Consider the following 20,042-nt stretch of genomic DNA (forward strand, 5'->3'; position numbering starts at 1 on the left):
CAAATAGGTGTCATAATTTAGATTAATGCCCCATGGGGTCAGGACAGCTATGGAACTCTGCCATGGAGCTGAGGATGCTGAGGGGTACTGGGGGAGAACAGGAGGGAATAATCTCTTCTGTGCCTACTGATTGGGTTTGATTTTTTTTTAAATTTTTCTTAGCTCAGTCACATTTCTGAACCTCTCCTGTTCCCTGACTGCTGTGCTCACTGCCTTTCTGCTTGTGCTCCAGCAGCTGCAGCAGACGCTGGGCGTCTGTGATAACTTATTCAGCAGCAGTCTCTGTGCTGGTCAGATTTCAATTTCCACGTTTCCCTTCAGGCTGTTTCCAACTAATTTCTCCATTTGCATAATACCTCCCTTAGGGATGTGCTTGCTCGGCCCCTTTTCCCCTCTTTACAAGTTCATCAGAGATTCAGGCTATTAGTGGAAAACACTTTAATTCTGTTGGCCCTCCAGCCCAGTCCTTTCCCCTGTGCCTCCAATTAAAGAAGGGGCAGGAATGAGACATGGAAAAGGTTGGGAATGCTCCTGCAGGGACCAGGAGCTGGACCCAGAGGTGTGCAGGGAGATCTTCCTTGAACACATTTTATTTGAAGCTTTTCCTCCAGGCAGAACAGCCTGAACAGCAATCTTCCAGCCTCTCTCTACCCAATTCTTGTCCCCCCTCATGGCTAACAGCCCATGCCATCGCAGCACAGGCTGCTGGCTGTGATGCACACTGCAGCACGGCTCCCCCCGCGCTGCCCAGCCACCAGCTGGATGCTCATCTCCATGGGGAGCCACAGAACACCTTCAGCTGTTGGCCATCTCAGCACTCCCACAGCAGCCTGCAGAGCTCACCTCTTCCCTCTGCAGACCTGCGTTAGCGCAAAGTGTTGTTTTGCCTGCTCTTTTATTAGCTCTTCCACATTATAAAACATAATGGGAACTTTCAGAACTGCTTCTGAACAGGTCTCTGATGTGCTTCTCTCCTTTATGGCTCGAGTACAACAGGAATTGCAGATACTAACATGCTTCTTTAGGATGAAATGTACATGTGAGGAGCACACTGTGCTACTTGCAGAGCCAGCGGCAGAGGGGTGAGAGGGCACCAGGGAAGGGGTGAGGAAAGGCCTTTGAACCGAGCGCTTTGGGGCAGTCACTGCCTTAGTGTCCATCCCTGAAGCACTTGGTGTGTCACTGACAACATACAAATTGACAGAAGTCAGTTGTAGGCATGGATGTACCGTACTTCCTAGTCAGCAGAGTCCTTTGGACAGATGGAGATGCCCCTCTCCAAGATGTGGGAAGGAGTATGTTGGGGTCTCCCCATTTCCTGTGCTCCCCCCAGGCCTCCGCCTCTCTGGATCCTTGCTTCCAGCACCCACCTGAGCTCTGCATGCCGTGCCAGTCTTGTGCTCCCCACTCCTGGTGTGCAAACCCCCAACTCAGTGTTGAGAGTTAAGATCTTTCCCCCACACCCCGCAGTCTTGTTGTGGGCAGCAGTTTCCACTTCAAATATCTCCAGATCACCATGGGATGCCAGCCCTTCTGGAGCTCTGAACTACAGTTATTGGTACAATCATTGTGAACACTGGAAAACCTTGTGGATTTTGCTACCATCTTTGGTGATCAGGTCGACTGTCTGCAAGCACCAGCTTGCATTTCTTCTTGGTTCTCATCTGGAGCAGGCTAGCTACTGTATGTCCATCTGGAAAGGATGCGGAGAGCACCCCAGAGCATGCCTTTTGGTTATGTTCATGCTGCACCCTCTTCCTTTGCTGCAGCTGAAGGGCCAGGTGCCACTCATGACACTGACAGGAGATTGTTGTCCCCATCATAGGAGTCCTGAATCCACACCAGGGCCCCAAATGCCCAAAAGAAAGAGCAGTCGTTCCTCTTTGCCTGTCTCCTTCATGGGCAAAGCCTGGGCATCGGTGGTGGCTGTCCCCACTGCAATGTTGGGAGAGCAAGTGGTGGCCCTGGAGCAGAATGGTGGCAGTAGCCAGCAGCAGCTTTTACGCATGTTCCAATGTGGTCCTCCTGGCCCCAGCGGTCAGGTCACTACTCAGTTCCCTGCTGTCAGATGGTGTCACCCCACAGTACCAGGGAGGACACAGAACAGTTGAAGCTGGAAAGGGACTTCCAGGGGGCATCTGGTCCAAGCCCTGCTCAAGCAGGACCTCCTAGGAGCTGCTTGCCCACAGCCACATCCAGGTGGCTTTTGAGTATCTCCAAGGATCTACTGTGTGTCTGAAAAGGGAAAGAGCTGGCACGGGGTATCCAAGGTCCTGCTATGCCAGAAGCCCTTGCAAGCACTGGCACCCTGTGCTCCACAGGAAGGCTTGATCCCAGGAGGACTGGTGGCTGGGGACCATGCTGGTGTGCAGGCAGCAGTTACACGTGGCCCCCCTTGGAGAGATATGCGATAAGTGCCACCACCACCCCGACGTACACGCCTGTACCGATGGTTATAGAGAGCGCGGCAAGGAAGAGAGCTCGGCGGGAAGCTGAGCTGGCCAAGTGGAAATCTCCTTTGGAGACAGCCTTGCTGGTCTGGAAGGAGAAGAAGCATACACTACTGTACCTTCTCACCTGTGTGCAACAGGCAGCCACACGCTGAGGGATGGATGTGCACGAGCTGGAGCATGCCTCATTCAACTGCTGAAGCTAAAAGTGGGATGTACAGACACCCAAAAACATGCCAAATTAGAGGTCCATATTCTGCTATTCAAAGCAAGGAGTCTCAGATAAGTGGCCTCACTGTTGTCCCCTCTGCAGATGTCCCTCTCTGTATGAACCTGAGAAGAGCCCTAGGCTAGTGCTGTGTTTTTTGATACTTAAATTTATCGTGGAGTGCATTCTAATGTGGTTATGTCACTGTGCTTTGCGAACAGATTTTGTTGCCTTGAGTGGGCTAAGTGGGAAGTCTGCTGATGCTCTGCATTTTTGCTGATCACTCTGTATTTAAAAAGATCTCAGGAAGAATACTGTGACTATGTAGGAGCTGTGGCTTATGTGTTTTCTAAGTGTACAGCTGAATCAGCTGGCTACCTTATCCCAGGAGTGCTAGGAGAGCATCAAACTGAGGGAACAATAGGCCATTTAGAATCATAGAATCATTAAGGTTGGAAAAGGCCACTAAGATCATCCAGTCCAACCAGAAGCTCATCCTCACCATGCCCACTAACCATGTCCCTTGTGCCACATGGACACGTTTCTTGAATACCTTATGTTTAATGACATCTAAAATATTTTGTTTGATTCTGAATCTGAAGATTTTGAATCTTCAGCTGAAACTTATTGACAAAGAAGGGCCAGTGAAGCCAGCAACAAAGGTGATGTGAGTGCTAGCTCACCGGCTGGCAACTTCCAGCTGCCCTGTATGCTCAGGGTGCACTCAGAGCTGCTGTCAGCATTGCTCATGGCTGGTGCTCTAGTTGACCTGTTAAAATTAGGGTAGACACTGTGCACAGATACAGCCAAAAAGATATTCTTTGCCCCACAGGTAATTATAGCAGAGCTACGTTTGAATTGTATGAAGCACATTATCACATGGAGAATGCAGCATGCCATGCTGTACCATGTGCAGAAACATGAAATCAGCCACTTTGCAGGTCCCAGTCCTCTCACTGGCTCTGTTCCAGATGCTACTGTTACACACTTATGAAGCTTTCCAGCTTCACACAGCCTGGTGCAAGCACACAGAATTTAATGTGTGAGGAGCAGAAACAAAGGTATGGTGATATGGGGACCAGAGTCTCCAGCATGTCTGGTCAGCAGAGCATGAGTAGCAGGTGGGATCACAGAGCAGGGTCTCATTACTGCTGGAGAATGGGAGGGCAGATGGAAAATGCCATGTTCCTTTGCCTTGCTGGAGGGTGAGACCCAGGAGCAACAGGAACCCCAGTTCCCTGAATTGCACCTGAATGCCCAGGAGAGCAGTTCAGCTGCCAGCAGCTGAAGGACTTGCACTTTCACAGCAGCTATACAGACATCCAGCAGCAAGAAGCACCCCTTGCCCCGGCCCTCAGGGGTCTGGGCACAGAGATGGGCAACAGGATGACCTGAGCCCTGCAGGACCCTTTGCTGCAGGGCTGAGCACATGCAAGAGAGCAAAGAAGCCCACGGCCGGGAATCTCTTACCCCTTGGGAGAAGTAGAATGCAGCAATTCCCAAGGGCCAGAAGCAGCACAGCATGGAGAACAGGGCCAGGCCAAGGTGGTCTCGGGGGGGGAGCATCAGGAATTGGTCCTCACTTTCACTGTCACTAGAGGAGTCGCTCTGCAAAGATAAACAAAGTGAGGGCCTGCAGGGAGCTGCACCCGCACCTCCATGAGCTGTCCCGCAGCCCAGCTGGCCCAGCCACTGCTCCCAATGACCCCACATGCCCTGCAGCCCTGTCCTTCCTCCCAGCTCCTGCTCAGTCCTGCTCCAGGTCCTCACATACCTCCCAGCTTCACATCCAAGGCCTGAGTTTCAGAAATCTTCTGGCAGCTCAGCCGGGTTTGGTGAGGAAAGTCGTGGCTCAGCACATTCAGGCACTTCGGCTCCCTGCCAGAACACTGCTGAGCTCACCGGCTGGGGTCTAGGATTTCCCTGCGAGATATTCTTACACTGAGATATCTGGAGCTTTGGCGGAGCTGGCCGTTTGTCAGCTTAAACAAACTTAAACAAAGTGCCTTAACCCCATTAGGGACCGGCAGATCGATATCCTGCTAAACTAATTTAGAGATTGAAGGAAAGCGGTTGAATTGGAGCCTCCATCACGGTGGCAGTGTGTTCTGCCCTCTTAGCAATCCCATTTCTCATGTCACTGCCATCAGCTTGCCTGTGTTTGGCCACGGCCTGCCCAGCTGAGCTGTTTGGCAGCGATGTGTGCTGTGGGAAGGCACGGAGAGGTGGGGAGAGCCGGGGAAGTCATGCCACAGGCCCTCAGGGTAGCAGCAGAGCTGTGCCAGCAGATGGGCACTGGCTCCAGCATGCTCTGGGGACCTGCCAGGTCCTGGGTAACGTGCAGAATGAGGCTGCTTTGCCAGCTTTATTCTTTCCCTGCAAGATCCATCCTGCTCTGATATATTAAGCTTTCTTGCACTGACATCATGCATGTGAATGTCGCTGTTATGCAACAGCAGCGCTGTTTCCCATTACATTCAGCAACACGGTGGCCACAGATTGCCCTTGTCAAAGGGTTCCTGTCACCATAAGCTGCAGAGATGGCCCCGGCTTCCAGGCTGCCAGCAGAAAAGCTGGTGACCTTCTGAGGTCCATGCTTAGGGGAAAGAGAGGGAATTTTAAGCAGAAAGAAGAAATTCTGGGTGCACAGAGACTGAGGAGAAAGGAGAGAGTGGGGTCTGGGAGGGCAGCCAAGCACAGCCCAGTCACCACAGGAGGTATGTTATACCAACCCTCCGCACAAAGCTCACCTCGTACTCCTGGAGCTCCTCCTCCTCCACCTCATAGGACACTGTTTGGATGCGGATGTCACTCTCTACCAGGCAGGACCCTTGTACATCATGCCCATCAGGACTGTCAGACAGAACCTCTTTACCTTCTGTAAAAGTGGTCTCACAGCTCTCTGTCTTGCTGTCCTTTGCCTTGAGAGCAGTCTCATCTTTCACAAGGATGAAATTGGGGCCGTACAAGGCTTCCACAGCCAGCTGCAGGGAGCTGGCATCCAGCAGCTGGTGAGTCCTGGCTCCGCCAGTGTTTTGGAAGATGTAGGAGTACAGTTTCCCTTGGCAGTGGTGGCCGGGGTAGTCTTGGCTGTGGTGCTGGTGGTAAGAATAGCTGCTGTGGAGGTGCCTGTTAGCCTTGGCCAACAGTGGGTCCTGGAGCTCACGCACACTCTCCATGCTGTTGGCAGGGTAAGAGCAATCCTGTGGGAGCAGAGAGGAGAGAGGGTGTAACCTCCACACGGCAAGGCAGTGGGGAAGCCATTGCCCGTGCAGAGCCAATGTCAAGATGAGCAAGGCAAGAGGGAATAGGATTTGCCAGTGTGAGGGAAAAGAAGAGCCCTCCCCCACTTCCCACAGCTTGAATGCTCTCCCACCAAAATGAACATCTTCTCGTCCCTCCCCAGCTGGTAGGAAGATAAGGATCCAGCCATGCAGCCAAGTGATCTGGTTCAGGCTGGATTAAGATTGCTGTGTCCATAACATATCTAGATATGGCCATGTGCAGCCTGATGAGAGCAGTCCCTCTGCATCTTTAGAGCTGGCTCATAATCTATACTGCTACAAAGCACGTTCAGATAGTGGTTTCATGGACACGGGACAGTCTCTAGGGGCTCTTATGTGGCTGGGCTAAGGCTGGGGTGTGGGGAGACAACGGCTGAGGAAAGCCAGGAGCCCTTGGCTACCGATGCCAACACTGGTTTCTTCCTCAGGAAAATTCCAATCCTTACTCCCTTCCTCCATTTCAGAACGCTGAAACACTCTGCTGCCTTCTTTTTTTTTTACATGAAATTTTCTGAGATGAAACATTTCAACCCTATTTCTTCAAAGGAGCGCTTACTGTTTTGGCTTTCCAGCCCACCTCAGCACATAGAAAATGTGTAGTGAAATATCAGAATCCCCCAGGAGAGAGGAATGATCGCTTTGCGCTGCTCAGTATCCATGTGCCCTCTTTTCCAGCCCTCCCTGCATGCTCCCAGCTGCTGGAGCGTGCCACCCTCCTGCCTTGCAGCCCCAAATGTCACTCTGCTCCCCAGAGACCTCTGCAGCTGCTTCCTCTGCTGGATGCTGCAAAGCAGAGCACACTGCTACCTGCCATAGGGCTCCGTGCGGTGCCCTACCGATGGCAGGAGCATTGCTTTGGCTTCAAATCAATCCTCAGAAAGAAAATATAAATGAAGAAGTTGAAGTTGCGGACTCCAGGGAGCAAAAAGCCCAACTGCTTCCCACAAGGCCCTGTTCACTCGGCCAAATTCTGCTGTACTGCACAGTTTTTAGTGCCACAGCCCGTTGTAAATGTCCCTGTTGATGGGCTTTGTGTTGGCAGCAGTTGGCACATTTTAGAAAGCTGTTTAGGAAAATGAAGCCATTCAAAAGTACTCCCACATTGCTAAAACACTGCATGAGTGCTCTCTACACCTCCCTCCCCAAAATCATTGTCTGCTTTCTTTGCCCTCCCACCTTGCCAATAAGGTACTCAATGGCTCACGCAGCAGATGGCCAGGAAGTATTTCCACAATATTTAAGGGTGATGCACGTTGGTATCACAGAAATTTTCATTTCCTGCACAGACCAAAATAATTATGCTCACCTCAATATGCAAATCAGATTTATAACAACATCATAGAATGGCTTCGGTTGGAAGGGACCTTAAAGAACCAATACCTTGATGTGAGCAGGGTTGTCATCTGCTAAATCAGAAACTAGATCAGGTTGCCCAGAGCCCCATCCAATATGGCCTTGAATTCCTCCAGGGATGGAGGGATTTTTCGTTATAAAATAAACAATTAGGACTGATCAATCTCTGCATCACCTGAGTGTAGCAGCCCAACTAGGACCCCAACTCCAGCAAAGCTGCTGGTTGCGGTGAGGCTTCAGCATCTCCAAGAATGTTTCTGGCTGCACTACCAGATGTGGCTGCACTACCTCCCTGGGAGGGAGCCGGCAAGGGGATGCTGCAGGTGTGGAGGTTGCTGCTTATCACAGGTGAGACCATCAGCACTGATTTTGAGGAGGGAGAGAGGACTGCTTACAGAACTGGGTAGTGTGCACAGTGTGAGTGAGGGACAGAAAGAAGGGAAAGGGGCTGTGAGGAATTAAGAACCCGATAGCCAGCCTGGGAGGGAGCAGGGAGTGTTCAGGATGGGAGCTCTGAAAAACAAGCAGAGATTGGACACAGTGAAGCCACCAGTAACTCACAACAAAACCTCAGCAAAAAAAAAAAAGCCATGAGAAATGATGGGGCAGAGCAGGAAGAGCACCCCTACACAGCTGGGCTGCTGCTGGGCAGAGATCTGCTCACATAGGGCATCTCAGGGGGTGGGGTCAGATGATGAGACATGGGCTGGCTGACTTGAGTCACATCTAAGAGCATCCCAGGATTGTAGAGTGACCTGCACTAAACTCCTTTCCTTGTTGTCTTTCACTCTGAGGAGTATATGATGATTTAGAGCCTAGTGGAGATCAAGGCTATAAAAACACTACAGGTAGGAATTGCAGGAAGAGGGAGGCACAGCGCCAGCTACGCCAGCAGGAATGGAAAGATCTTTCCCAAACCCTATGTGGTTTATTGGGATAGTACATAAGATTTAGCCACACTAGGACTTCACAAAGTAAGCCTGGTAATAGTTATCTAGGCTTGGGGGAAGAGGAATGAAGCAGGCTGATGAAAGCAAATAAGATGTAAAAGCCCAACTTGGAAAGAGCAGACATTCTCTGTCCTCATTACAAGCATGACAGTGTAGCATGGAGACCAATTAGCCCTATGGTGCTGGCAGCAGGCAGCAGCAGTGGGATACTCTCAGGCACAAGGTGCCCAAATATAGGTGTACACATGGCATAGGGGCATAACACCCAGGGGAACACAGCGCCCCATGCCTCAGCCCTGCGCGCTCTCTGTAGTCAGGCTGAGCACTGTGGCCAAGACAATGAGTGCTGTCCCTGAAAGTTGCCTCCTCACCCTGAGCACCACAAACATGTTTCCAGAGAAGCTGTGGGAGCCCATCCCTGGGGGCACTTGAGGCCAGGCTGTATGGGGCTCTGGGCAGCCTGACCTGGTTGGGGCAGCCCATGCCTTGGGACTGAGGGGACTTCAACCCAAGCCTTTTTGTGATTCTATAAACCATTGAGCTGGGCTCTCCCTAGCTCTCCTGGTTTCTCTGCAGAGCAGGAAAATTGCTTTGAGTACTGCGGTCTTTTCCAACCAGGTATAGAAGGAACCAAAATAAGGCACGACGATGAAAACATACCAAACTCGGATCCGTGCATGACGCAGACCACCTCCGCAGCCCATCCCCTTGGCTGCCCCAGGTTGGCAGTGCAGCACCCGCTGAGACCCTTGCACAGATGCTGCCTGCGATTAGTCCAGTTAATGATGAATTAAGTGATTGTTCCAGGAATCAATCATCAGCTAATTGCCTTGTCAAGCAAACACTCTGCCCTACTCCTTGGGCTCATTAGAAGGCCGTGATTGCGCTATGTGTCCTCACATTCCCGAGTGAGAAGGGCAGCCTAGCCTGGCCTAGGGCACCGGGCAGGTCAGAGCGCTCAGGAAAAATGGGGCAAAACAGCAAATCGGTCCCTGGGGAGGCTCAGCGGCAGCGATCCCCCCCGGCCGCCGTGGGTAGAGGTGGCCGCTAGGTGTCCCAGGCGGTCCACGCAGCGCGGGGGCTGCGGGGTCCCCAGGTGTCCCCGTGAGCCGGGAGCGAGTTGGGGAGAGGCAGCGGGTTGGAGGAGGGCGGCGGCGATGATACGCCTGGCTGTGTGGGTGGTGAGGTGTAAAATTAGCACGTTTGGGCCCTCGCGGTGTCCCCTTTTTTAGCTGGAGAGATGCAAACCAATAAACAACGCTGTGAGCGGGAGATCCTGCAAGATGGCAAGGGAGATCAGGGGATACGGGGGATGCCCCGCTGCTGGAGGCAATGGGGTGCCATGGGGCAGCCGCCTGCTTTGTGCCTGGATGGGGCCAGGATGAGGCTAGGAGAGCTCTCGAGGTGCCGACAGCTGCGTTGGGACCTTCATCTCAGCTCCCAGGACTGGAACGCTTGCCCCCAGCCAATCTTTGCCCCCAGCAGCAAGCCCTAGTGAGCCAGTGGGAGTGAGCTGTGCCAATCAGAAGTGATGGATAGCTCTCACCAGACGCTTCTACACGTTGCAAAATGTCTATTTGTGGACCAAGAGGAGTCGCTAGGGGCTAGTGCAAGTCAGCACAATGACTCCAGTGCGGGGAGGCTGTTGCTCAGCATCGTAGCTCTTGGAAGAAACAGCCCAGGAGAGAGGTCTGCCCAACATCAGGGGAAAGTGCCTTCTCACATTTTCTGCCCCAGAAGAACATCAGCTCAGACCAAGTTCAGGCTTCAAACTCCCCTTGCTCAGCTCAGGATCATCCTAAGGACATACTGTTTGGCTGCTGTCCTCTGGAGGGAAGCATATTGGCACCCCTCCCTCAGTGCTAATGTCTGCTTAGATATGTCCGTGAGAGCAGAGTTGCTCAGAATTAGAACTGTGAGCCTGGTGCTCTGGCCCAGACAAGCTCTCTGCCCAGATACCTGCATGCACTGTGAGCCCCAGCCACAGAGCATCTCACAGAGTTCCCTGAGGATGTGCTTATTGCCAAGATGTTCTCACTGCTGCAGGAAGGCGAGCAGAAGCTCATGCATGTGGGTTGTAATTTTACTCATGGCTGGTTTCTCTGTGCTAGTGGTTCCAGTCCTCAGTTTCACATAGATTTTCTCCATTGCTGTTTATTCCTAGCACTGAACAGAACATGACTGCCACCCCACATGGCTCCAACTCTTCTTTCAGCTTTCTCATTTCACTCATATCCTCTGCTCCAGACCGATCATATTTACCTCAAGGCTCTCCCTCTGTCTGTGAGCTCCCCAGGGCTATGGCACCCTGACCACGTCCTGTCACTCAGCTCGGGTTGACCTGCAAAGGAGACCCCACTTTTACCCAGGCAAGAGGCCTGGGCCAGCTGAGGGCAGCACAAGGTGAGAATAAGGACACAACAGGCAGCTAGTGGTTGTCACCAGTGAGGACAGGGAAACATCCACCCCTTCCAGAGGGTTTGAGATGGGATGAAGCCATGTGCTCTCTCCATGTCCCCCTGCTATCAGACAAGGCTGGCAACGTACATCAGTTATTAGGAACTGCTCATTTGTCTCTATTTAAAACACATACGTACAAATGATTCATGAGCTCCTTGAAGGTTGGCGCTGCTATCACCTCTCTTCCTCACTTTGCCTGTTTATGTTATCCTGTATCTGCTTTCATTCAGCTCAGGGGGATTTTCTTCTCCTGGGGCATCACTCTTCCCCTTGCAGCTCAGACGTTTCACTTATTTGCCAATAATCTGCTCTCCCTTAGACTGTGGACATGGCACATGTCTCCTTCATTTTTCCAAACCCAGTTTCCCACCATGGCCTGTGAATAGCATACTGATGTCCAGCACGCGAGCACATTGCACAGACTTCAGCTGGTACCCTGGCTAATAGGTGCCGTGCAAGCCAAATGGTGCTAATATCTGCTACTGCCAAACAAATGGAGGCATCGGGTGGGGATTTGCCCCCCCTGCTTAGGAGGCTCCCACTGGTGGCAGCTACACAGTTTTTCAATGTTTCTGTTAAGCACTCTGCTCCAGGCTCACCGGAGCACTCGGACTGCTTTGCTGCCTTCTTCACTTCATTGACAAACAGCAGCAGTAAGGACTATTGAGAGGAAACCTATGAAGGGCTTTCCCCCCTCTCAGCACCGTGTTTTGGCTTTTTAGCCAAAAGCACCAATCCTTTGCCCATCACTAATTCTACAGACAGAGAGAAGCTGACTCAAAGTCCAGCCTAAAAAGACCCTCTCGGAGCAGTGGGCAGAGGAGTGCCATGAGCAGTGCTGCCAGGCCTGGTTGCAAGGGCCCCAGGGCAGGGAGGGGATCTGCATCAAGCAAAGGCAGGGATATGCTGTGCAAATTCACAGTGCTGGAGCTGCAGCAAATTACTCACTCTTTAATAACGGTGTTTATTACCTGCCTCTGATGGTGGTTCAGGGAGCTGAAGTGAAGCCGATTCAGCTCCCCAAAGCTTTCCATCTGCCAGCCATTTTCATGACAACAGAAACTTTTGCTGGAGAAAAGCAGTCGGTGCCTTTTTGATTGGGTAATTCCTTCTCCTGACAGCCCAGAGTAACCAGCCTCGTCCCCGGCAGGCTGGGGCTGCGTGCCCTGTGCCTGCAGGCAGCCTCAGACCCTGCTCTCCCGGCCGCCCCCGTTGTTTGCCCAGTGCTGCCTTCCACTCGGAGTCTTCCCGTGGAAAAGGGTTCTCCCGGGGTGGTGCAAAGGAAATTTGCTTCTCGGAGGCAAAACAAGCAACCCAGTACAGCGCGTCGGTGCAGAGCAGCGTGGGTCCTGTGCAACCTGCAGCAGCTTTGGAGAACGCATCACCAATGTAGCGATGGTCAGCTCCAGAGAGCACTTCTCTTTCAAACTCCGAGCTGCAGACGCGAGCCCGGCAGGGCTGCCCCGGAGACACGCGCGGAGGCTCAGCCCGTACGGGTCGGGTTCCGCGCAGTTCCGCACTGCCTCGGCCCTTCAGCGCCGAGCTCCTCGCTGCCGCCGCCCTGCACACTCCAGGGCGGCCCGGGCAGCTCGGACAGCCCAGCAGAAGGGAAGCCCCAAACTTCGGAGACCCGCCGGCTGCCTCCTATTCCCGCGGCAGCCCCAGGTGCCTCTGCAGCCCCTCGGCCGTAGTCAGCCTCAGAAACTTTTACCGAAACCCTTCCCTTTCGTCCACCCCGGCACCTATGAACGGTAATATCCCCCCGGGCGCCGCCACCCTCTCTCTCCGAGTCGCAGCCCTAACAGCCCCCGACACATTTTCCCAGCCCGAGGCGCTCCCCAGAGCAAACCGCATCCCCCCCACCCTGAGTAGGCTCCCTTACCTCGGCTCAGCCGCCAAGTTGAAGCGGCGGCGGAGCGGCGGCGGGCATGACTGCGGCGGGGCCGCCCGGGGCCCGGCGGGGCTGCGAGGGCTGCGAGGGCTGCGGGGAGCGGCGCGGCGGAGCCCCGGGTGGCGGGCGGCGGCGGGCGGTGCAGCAGCGCGGCGGGCGCGGTGCGGCAGCGGAGCCCCCGGCTGCGGCTGCACCGTGCTCCGCCGCTCTCGGCCGTGCCGTTTCTGACTCCCGGCAGCCGCTACCGAGATCTGCGCGTCGCCTGCGCTCCTTTTCTGAGCTCCTCTCCTCGGCGTGGCTTCTCCTCCCGCTGGGTTAGAGAGAGAAGAGGAAAGTCGCTGCCTTCTCTGCTCCCTGCCTTTGGCACCGCGCAGCCCCTGCCGCTCCCCTGATCGGCCGGAGGGAGCCCCCTGCAAGAGCTTAAAGGGAGAAGGGAATGGGATTTGTCGCTCTGCCTTCAGCCAAGTACGATCCTGCCTTCCTCTGCAGGGACCCCGGGCAGCGGCAGGATTGGCCTCACACTCGCTGGGCAGCGCTCTGGTTGAGGGGAGTGAGTCCAGATTCACACCAGTACGACACGAGATGGCACCGACTCTGCGAGTCTTCCACTCCCCTACTCTGTCCAGGCGATGCTCCAGCAGCTCCTCAAGCTCTGCGCTCCCCACCTGCTCCTGAACTCCCCAGAGCTCAGCTCCTCCCCCGGCTCAGCAGGAGCGCACGAGGATGAAGAGTGGCTCATCCAGGGCTAGGGACTGGGGCACCTCATCGACTCAAGCTCCTAGTGGGGTATGCGTCTGTCTAGGTGCTACATGGCACTGTGTCATACAGGTTGGCAGCAGGACCAGGCTCTGTTCCTCACATCGAGGACTAGCGACAAGTGTTGCAGCTGGCTGCAAGCTCTCTGCAGGCAGAGCGCGTGTCCCAGGCAGCGCTGGGGAAGATTTGAGCCCAGAGACCCAGCCAAAGGCAGGTGTTCCCAGCCACAGGAAAAGGATGGCAGCTGGAGCACAGACTGCCTGCTGTTAATTTAGCAATCCCCAGAGAAAAGTGTCCCTGTTGGCCAGACCCAGCTGGCATAGCTTGGGGAGTGGTTAGGGGGGGTCCCACACAGCCTCCAGACCCTGAGAAGGAAACAGTGTTCATGCTTCCAGAGAGTGGGACAAATGAGAAGGGGCTTGAGATTCCACAAAGGAGGTTGAGGGGAAAGCAGTCCTACAGCATCTCTGTAGGCAAAGGTCTGCCAGGCCAGGTGGTAGTGTGGGACTCCCTGCTTGTGGGCAAGATTTGGTGGCAGTGGCTTCCTCCAGGAGCTGCTGGTGCCAGAGGGCATGCACACAGCTGCAGGCAGCCCTATCATCTGCCTCCACTGTCAGCCCCTGCACAGCCACATTCAGCCAGCATCTGCTAATTAGAGATGGCCAGGAAGGAAGAACCTCATCACGCATGGCCAGCCCTTCAGCAAGGCCTGAGGGGCTCTGATGCTGCTGGGAAAAGGGTCTGCCTGCTGGAGGGTAGCTGGAATGGTAAACTCAGGAGTGTAAGAACCACCTCAATCCTTGGCTTGCCAAGGCCCAGAGAACTGCTGAGGAGCCTAGATGCCCAGCAGGAGCTGGGCATAGCTGATGGCTGCCAGTGCTGCCTCTGCTGGCGTGTGGCATCTCTGCCCCCACGAGAGGCTTCGGCAGTGCCATCCTTCACAAAGGCCGTGTGCAATCACTGGATTAAAATGCAGCGCTGCAGTTCCTCAGCCGGGTGGGGGATTAGCCCTTGCCAACTTTGCGGGCGGTACTTAGCAGCAGAGCTGCTTCTCCTGGCTGCGCGGCGATAAGGCGACATTAGCATCGCAAATCTAAACCTCGCTGACCTCAGGCAGCTCCAAGAGAAACATAGACACTCACAGATATGGGATGTACATGCTTGTGCTAAGGGAGACGTGGTATAAAACAGCCTGGGGGTCAGCTCTCCAGCCTGTGTCACAGCGGGGCAGCGTCCCTGGGAGGTGACAGGAGTGCCATCCTGCCTGTAAAGACTACATGACCAACAGTCAGCAATGAGCCAGGGCACCCCAGGGCAGTGAGGGCAAGCCACCTGCCAGGCACCTCACCACCCAACAGGGCCAGGGTTCGAGGCAGATGCAGCAACAGTATCCAGAGCCCTTGCCCTGCTGAGCATCGCTTTGTATTTATGCTTCCATTGGGGAGAAGGAAAGAAAAACGGGTATACGAGTGGCCCCGTGCTCTCAGCTGCAGGTGGCAAGGGAGTCCTCTGGTGAGAACGGATCCAGCAGGAGGAAATAAGATGTCATTACATTAAATATTAGCTGATGTGCTCTCACATTGGGCTTGTTATACCAGCTAAGTGATGCTTCTTTTAAAAAAATAATTAGAAAAAAAATGTTGCCGTAGACATAGAATACGAGAGTAAAAGGCTGTGGTAGCGTTCCAGAGATGCCGTGCACAGGAAGGTGGGCCTTTGTTTTTGATTACGTTCTATCAAACACTATAAGCTCACTGCCAACGTGTCCTGAGCTTCACAGGCTTCATCTAGCTACAGACATAGCAACAGATAAATATGCCACGACAAATTTGGTAACAGTACTTTATTGACGGCCAAAAACCAGATCACTGCATGCTGCAAGCCTGAACTCCTGCCAGCAGCCACGAGAGGAGCACCGAGATGAAAGATTTACCGCCAGGAATGGACTGAATCTACTAAAACCTGAAATAATTGGAAGATCTCCATGAAGGTGAGGGCTCAGCTGCGGCGCATCCTCAGAAAGCAGCGAAAGCAAGCAAGAGGAGATGAAAGGCAAACACAGCGCTCAAGAGGGGCAGCGGGGCCACAGTGGGGACGGGAGGAGTCCGTAAGAGCCGAGCGCTGTGATCTTATGGCCGCACCGCAGAGATGGGGGAACGCGACAGAGATTAGCTGATATTTGTGGCTGTTAAAAATGATCGGCTTAGTGAAAGCTGGAATCGAGAGAGGAGCTTTGGAGGGATCAGCCAAACCTAATTAATTGGGCAGCGTGGTGGGAGAGGAAATTAAGTGTGGACAAGTAGAAGGAGAAGCATATTGGAAGGAACGACTTCATCTCTTCATAATTGCTCGTGGTTTCTAAATTAACTGGAAGCATTAAGGGAAGAAAGATGTGGGTGGGTCTGTGGACAATAGAGTGAAAACCATCTGGTTAATGTACAGTGGTGAGGGGAAAAAAACCACATATGTTGTCAGTTTGCTTTCATAAAGGGGTACAGAAAATAATAAAAATATTACTGTATGTGTTGGTAGTGACTCAGCTGTTATGGACGAGTCCAGGTTTTCAATTAGAAGACAAATTCTGATCGCTTATGATGAAAAACACAGAAAAGCGTTTTTAAAAAGCCTACTGTAGTGGTGAAGCTCTGGGCCCTGGGGTGCAGAATGAAGTCTGTGGTGTTCCCAAGCATCTCAGAGGGCTCAGGAAGGCAGATATAAGCTACAGGTCCCCCTCCCCCCCCGAAATATAACAGCCAGCACGAAGGTGTGTCATGCCTCTAATACTATTAGCACCTGATTGCTTGGATACCCCAGTTAAAGCCCAGGAAAAGCTTGTGTCTGCGATCTGTTTGAACACCTTCCTTCTGGGATTAGTGTCATTCTCCTCCTTCTTGCTAAGCAGAAATGACAGCTGCTGCCAGAAGCACTTGAATGCATCGGAGCCTGAGGGGACATCCCTTTGTCCCCAGCCCCCACGGTGTCTCTGGGACAGGCCTCAGCTCCACAGCTGCTGCAGGGCCCGTGGCAGAAAATGGATGGAGCAGGGAGGCTGCCTTCAGAAAGCCATTCAGAGCACCTGAATCCTGCGGTAATTATGCTCTTGATTTGCATATCATGAATAGCCATTCAGCAGTACCTTCCTTTCCCTCAGCTCAGCTAGGAAGCCCTGCTAGATGCCTGAAGCATGTGACAGTGATGGCAATTCCCATTCTCAAGGATGGTTGCTTGGATCTCTTCCCATATGGGATATGGAGGTCCTTGAGGGAAAGGGTAGGTCCTTATTGAGGAGCTGGTCCTTTGAAGAATTGGATGATCATTGTGGATCCCTTCCAGCTCGGGGTATTTGATGATTCTTATGAGGGTGAGAGACTTCTGTGAATCCCAAACATCCTCTTAGGAGCTGTCCTGAACTGGAGCCACCCAGGGGGAGACTGAAGAGTGAAGAACAGCATCCTCAGTGCTGGGACATGGTTTAGAGCAATGAGGAAGAGGCAGGGAGCTGTGGGTATGGGTGCGTGCATTCTGGGCAGGGGTGTGTGCAGGAGGACATCTGGAGGAGAAGAGCATAGACAGGGGAACCCTGCATGCAGGCCTGCTGCTCTGCATCGCTTTGGCAAAGCAAAGCAGCTCTAAACCCAGAATAACGAATGGACCATATGCTCCAGTGCTTTCACTGGCAGACAGAGCCTTATGGTGAATCAGGACATAAAAGGTAATATCCTCTTGAAAAAAGGAAGCTGGGAGTGTGTGTCTGCTTGTTAACCATGCAGGGAGGTCATGTGGGAAGGGACTCACTGGAGGCTTTCTCTAGCTGAATGCTCACCCAACACTTTTGACCTTGCTGGTTTTAGCCAGATTGAATTGGCCCATAAAGGTTCTGTGTCAGGTGTGGGTGCGTCCCAGCCACAGGACATGGGAAGGACCCACAGTGGACATAGGTTCCTCAATCTGCAGTAGCCCCTGTGCCACAACATGAGCACAGAGGGCTGCATCCAGCCACAGCTAAATCTGAGACCACCTGTGGTTGCGGTCACCTGCTGGAAAGCAGCTTCCCCACCGACTAATTGCTGAACAAACTGTCTTTGCACTCTGACAGACGGAGCCCCGGGGAGCGCCTAGCTCAGATATTGGCAGGAGGCAAAGTCTCTGGAAATGAGGCTTTACAGCACTGTCGAAGCTTGAGATGAAAGGGAAGCAGCAGTGTTGGAAATAAGACATCCAGCGGCAGCAGTGTGAGCACCACAGGGAGCACCCCGTTTGTGCTGGCACAGAGTGGTGGCGGGGCCTCATCCCCACCCATGTGGTCTGGGGCCTCATGCAGACCCCCAGCATCCTGCTGCCCTGTCCCAGGGCTCACACTCGAGGGTTGGGATCAAACCTTTTGCAGGGCGAGGTGCCCACCGCATACCCCTGTGCTCGATGACCTGCAGCTCTGGGGCTTTTCTCTTTGTCTCTTTCCCAGTGTCAAGCTCCCAGTGTCAAGCTCCCAGGCAAACCAGCAGTGGAAATTTTAAGAAAATTCAGCTCAGCAAGCAGCAACAGAAGGGTCTTGTCCCCCAGACACTTTAAAAATATTGAAATTCACTTGAATAAGCAAAAAAATGGCTGAACTGTCACGCATGAGGCACATGAATCATCTTCAGGGAGGAAAGCGATCCTGGCAATGTCTGGGCTTGAAGTAACAGTAGTTAACATTATAATGACTCATAGCACATATGCGTCACATCGTTTTTCATTAGGAGCAGGATCCTGGTGTCCTGTGACTAACTGGGAGCTGGAACAGTAGTCCTAAAGCATGGGGCCAGGAGCCGGCTCTCCCAAATGTTTTGATTCAGTGCCAAAAGCATTATCGGCTGTCAGATATTAAATAATAGTAATTCTCAGATCAAACACTTCATTCAAATGACAAAATGAGATTGGCTTTGGAGCTGCCTTCCCCAGGGAGCGCCATGACTTTAACAGGGAGAAAATGGATAAATTGAGGGCAAGCACCTACAGAGAGGCCCTTCTTCTGCTCTCTGCTCCTTAAAGTCAACCCCTGGCTCTGCAGCCCATCTCTGATCTCCAGACAAGGTTAACATTTCCATTTTTGTCTCCCTACAGAAGGACCTTCAATTTCTTTGCAGTAACCTCACGGACCCCTCAGCATCCTCACAGCAAATCTGACTGGTGTAAACCCTCTCCAAAATGCTGCAGCTCCTGCAGCCCAGCCCCTTGCTGAACTTCACCTCAAAAAGCCCATGTCCCACCAAACCTCTTAGTTCAATGGCACGTGCCCATCTAGGCTGTTCAGGGCAAGCAAGGGAGCTGGAGCCTCTCCTGGGGAGGACAGTGAATGCCCACATGTGGGTGGCTCTGGTACGTGTTAAAGCTCATAACATTAGCTTAAATCTGCTCTTTGTAACCAAATCATCCTCCAGCATAATGCCAGCGTTGGACCTAGGCAAGAGCAGAGTAGCCAAAGAGATGTGCTGAAGTTAATGCATCAGTCTGGAGGATGAGAAAATGCAACATCTGGAAGATAACCCGCTGTGCTTTACCTGCCTCTTAGTTGGAATAGAACAAACCAGCCAAAGAGATTTTTTGTCAGACTTTACAAAATATGCCACCTGTGGGCTAAAGGAAGCAAGAGAAAATGCATCTCAAAGGGTAGCATTTGTACCGAGTGATGAATTACCAAAAGTAAGTGCTTATAATTGAAGCTCTCTCTCCAGTCCTTTCAGCAGGACCAGCATGGTGCTCTTCTGACTGAAGACTGAGTGACCACAGAGGGCACTTATGCACCATCAGAAAACGGCCAACAGTCAACAGATGCTCACATCAGATGCTGAAATACCTTACTGAGAACAGGATAATGGGAGGACAGGGCTTTCAGACCTTCGGAGGCAAGACTGCCTGGAGCTAGAAACAAAAATACAGTAGCAATGGGATGCACTGGTCATGTTAATTACCATCCTCTCCTTGAACCTGGGATACCTCAGAGCTCAACCAGTGACAAGTTCAGCATCTGCAGCCATTCTGAATCCATTCTGGCTCAGATGGGCTCTGTGAGCTCTCACAAGCAGGCAGGGAGGGGCAGGGAGGCTTACTCAAAGAAAACGTAGCCAGTGTGTTTGCTTTCTTGTGGATACTCAATTACAGCAGCCAACTGTGCATGAAGTCTGTGCAGCCACCTGTTTTTCACTTAGGTTTGTTCTCAGGGCTATAGGTTTAGCTGTAGCAATAATGGGCTCAACCTCCGACGAGGGATCATTTATGAACAGGAAAATATTTCAAGTTTTCCTAAAGCAGGGCTGTGATATAAATGGGAACAGTTTGCAGGAGTCCAGCCATAATCCATTGGCTCAAGATACTGTTATCTGTGAGGTACTCTGCCTGGGTAATCCTCTCATTTCTCTTCTTTCTGGAACAGTGCCCAGTTGATGGTGGTCAGGTGGTTGGTGTGTTTTACTTACAGCAAGATGGGGATGGTCCAGCATGACCTACCACAGCTCTCTCAGCACTCCAGAGCTCCTATAATTTTAAGAACAGGCTCCTGTTCCACACATGTAAGCTTTGCTAAGTTGCCTTGACTGGCCTTTTCACATCCAGGAATCACCCCCAGCCCTGCACACACAAAGCGTGAGGGATCCTGCAGCAGTCCTTCCAGTCCTGCAGGCCTTGTGGCAGGGTTACCAACGTATATCCCAA

General features: G+C 52.7%; 1 protein-coding gene across 1 annotated transcript; it reads right to left on the reverse strand.

Annotated features, from left to right (window-relative positions):
- Positions 1-878: 878 nt before the first annotated feature.
- Positions 879-12,695, reverse strand: SYNDIG1L (synapse differentiation inducing 1 like). Its single transcript, XM_048948316.1, has 4 exons — positions 12,588-12,695; positions 5,409-5,861; positions 4,129-4,266; positions 879-2,538 (listed from the first exon to the last, which is right to left on the reverse strand). The coding sequence occupies exons 2-4, from the start codon at positions 5,835-5,837 to the stop codon at positions 2,380-2,382; spliced, it is 726 nt and encodes a 241-aa protein (XP_048804273.1). The 5' UTR covers positions 5,838-5,861; positions 12,588-12,695; the 3' UTR covers positions 879-2,379.
- Between the last annotated feature and the right edge of the window lie 7,347 nt (positions 12,696-20,042).

The sequence above is a fragment of the Lagopus muta genome, chromosome 6 (genome assembly GCF_023343835.1).
Source record: "Lagopus muta isolate bLagMut1 chromosome 6, bLagMut1 primary, whole genome shotgun sequence".
In the NCBI taxonomy this organism is placed as follows: domain Eukaryota; kingdom Metazoa; phylum Chordata; class Aves; order Galliformes; family Phasianidae; genus Lagopus; species Lagopus muta.

What these genes read in the sequence shown, in the direction of transcription:
- SYNDIG1L (XM_048948316.1), bottom strand. Translation starts at nt 5,837, where the DNA reads ATGGAGAGTGTGCGTGAGCTCCAGGACCCACTGTTGGCCAAGGCTAAC. An exon ending in AGGAGCTCCAGGAGTACGAG is followed by an intron (nt 4,267 to 5,408) that starts GTGAGCTTTGTG and finishes TTATCTTTGCAG; the next exon opens with AGCGACTCCTCTAGTGACAG. An exon ending in CATTCTACTTCTCCCAAGGG is followed by an intron (nt 2,539 to 4,128) that starts GTAAGAGATTCC and finishes TTCTCCTTCCAG; the next exon opens with ACCAGCAAGGCTGTCTCCAA.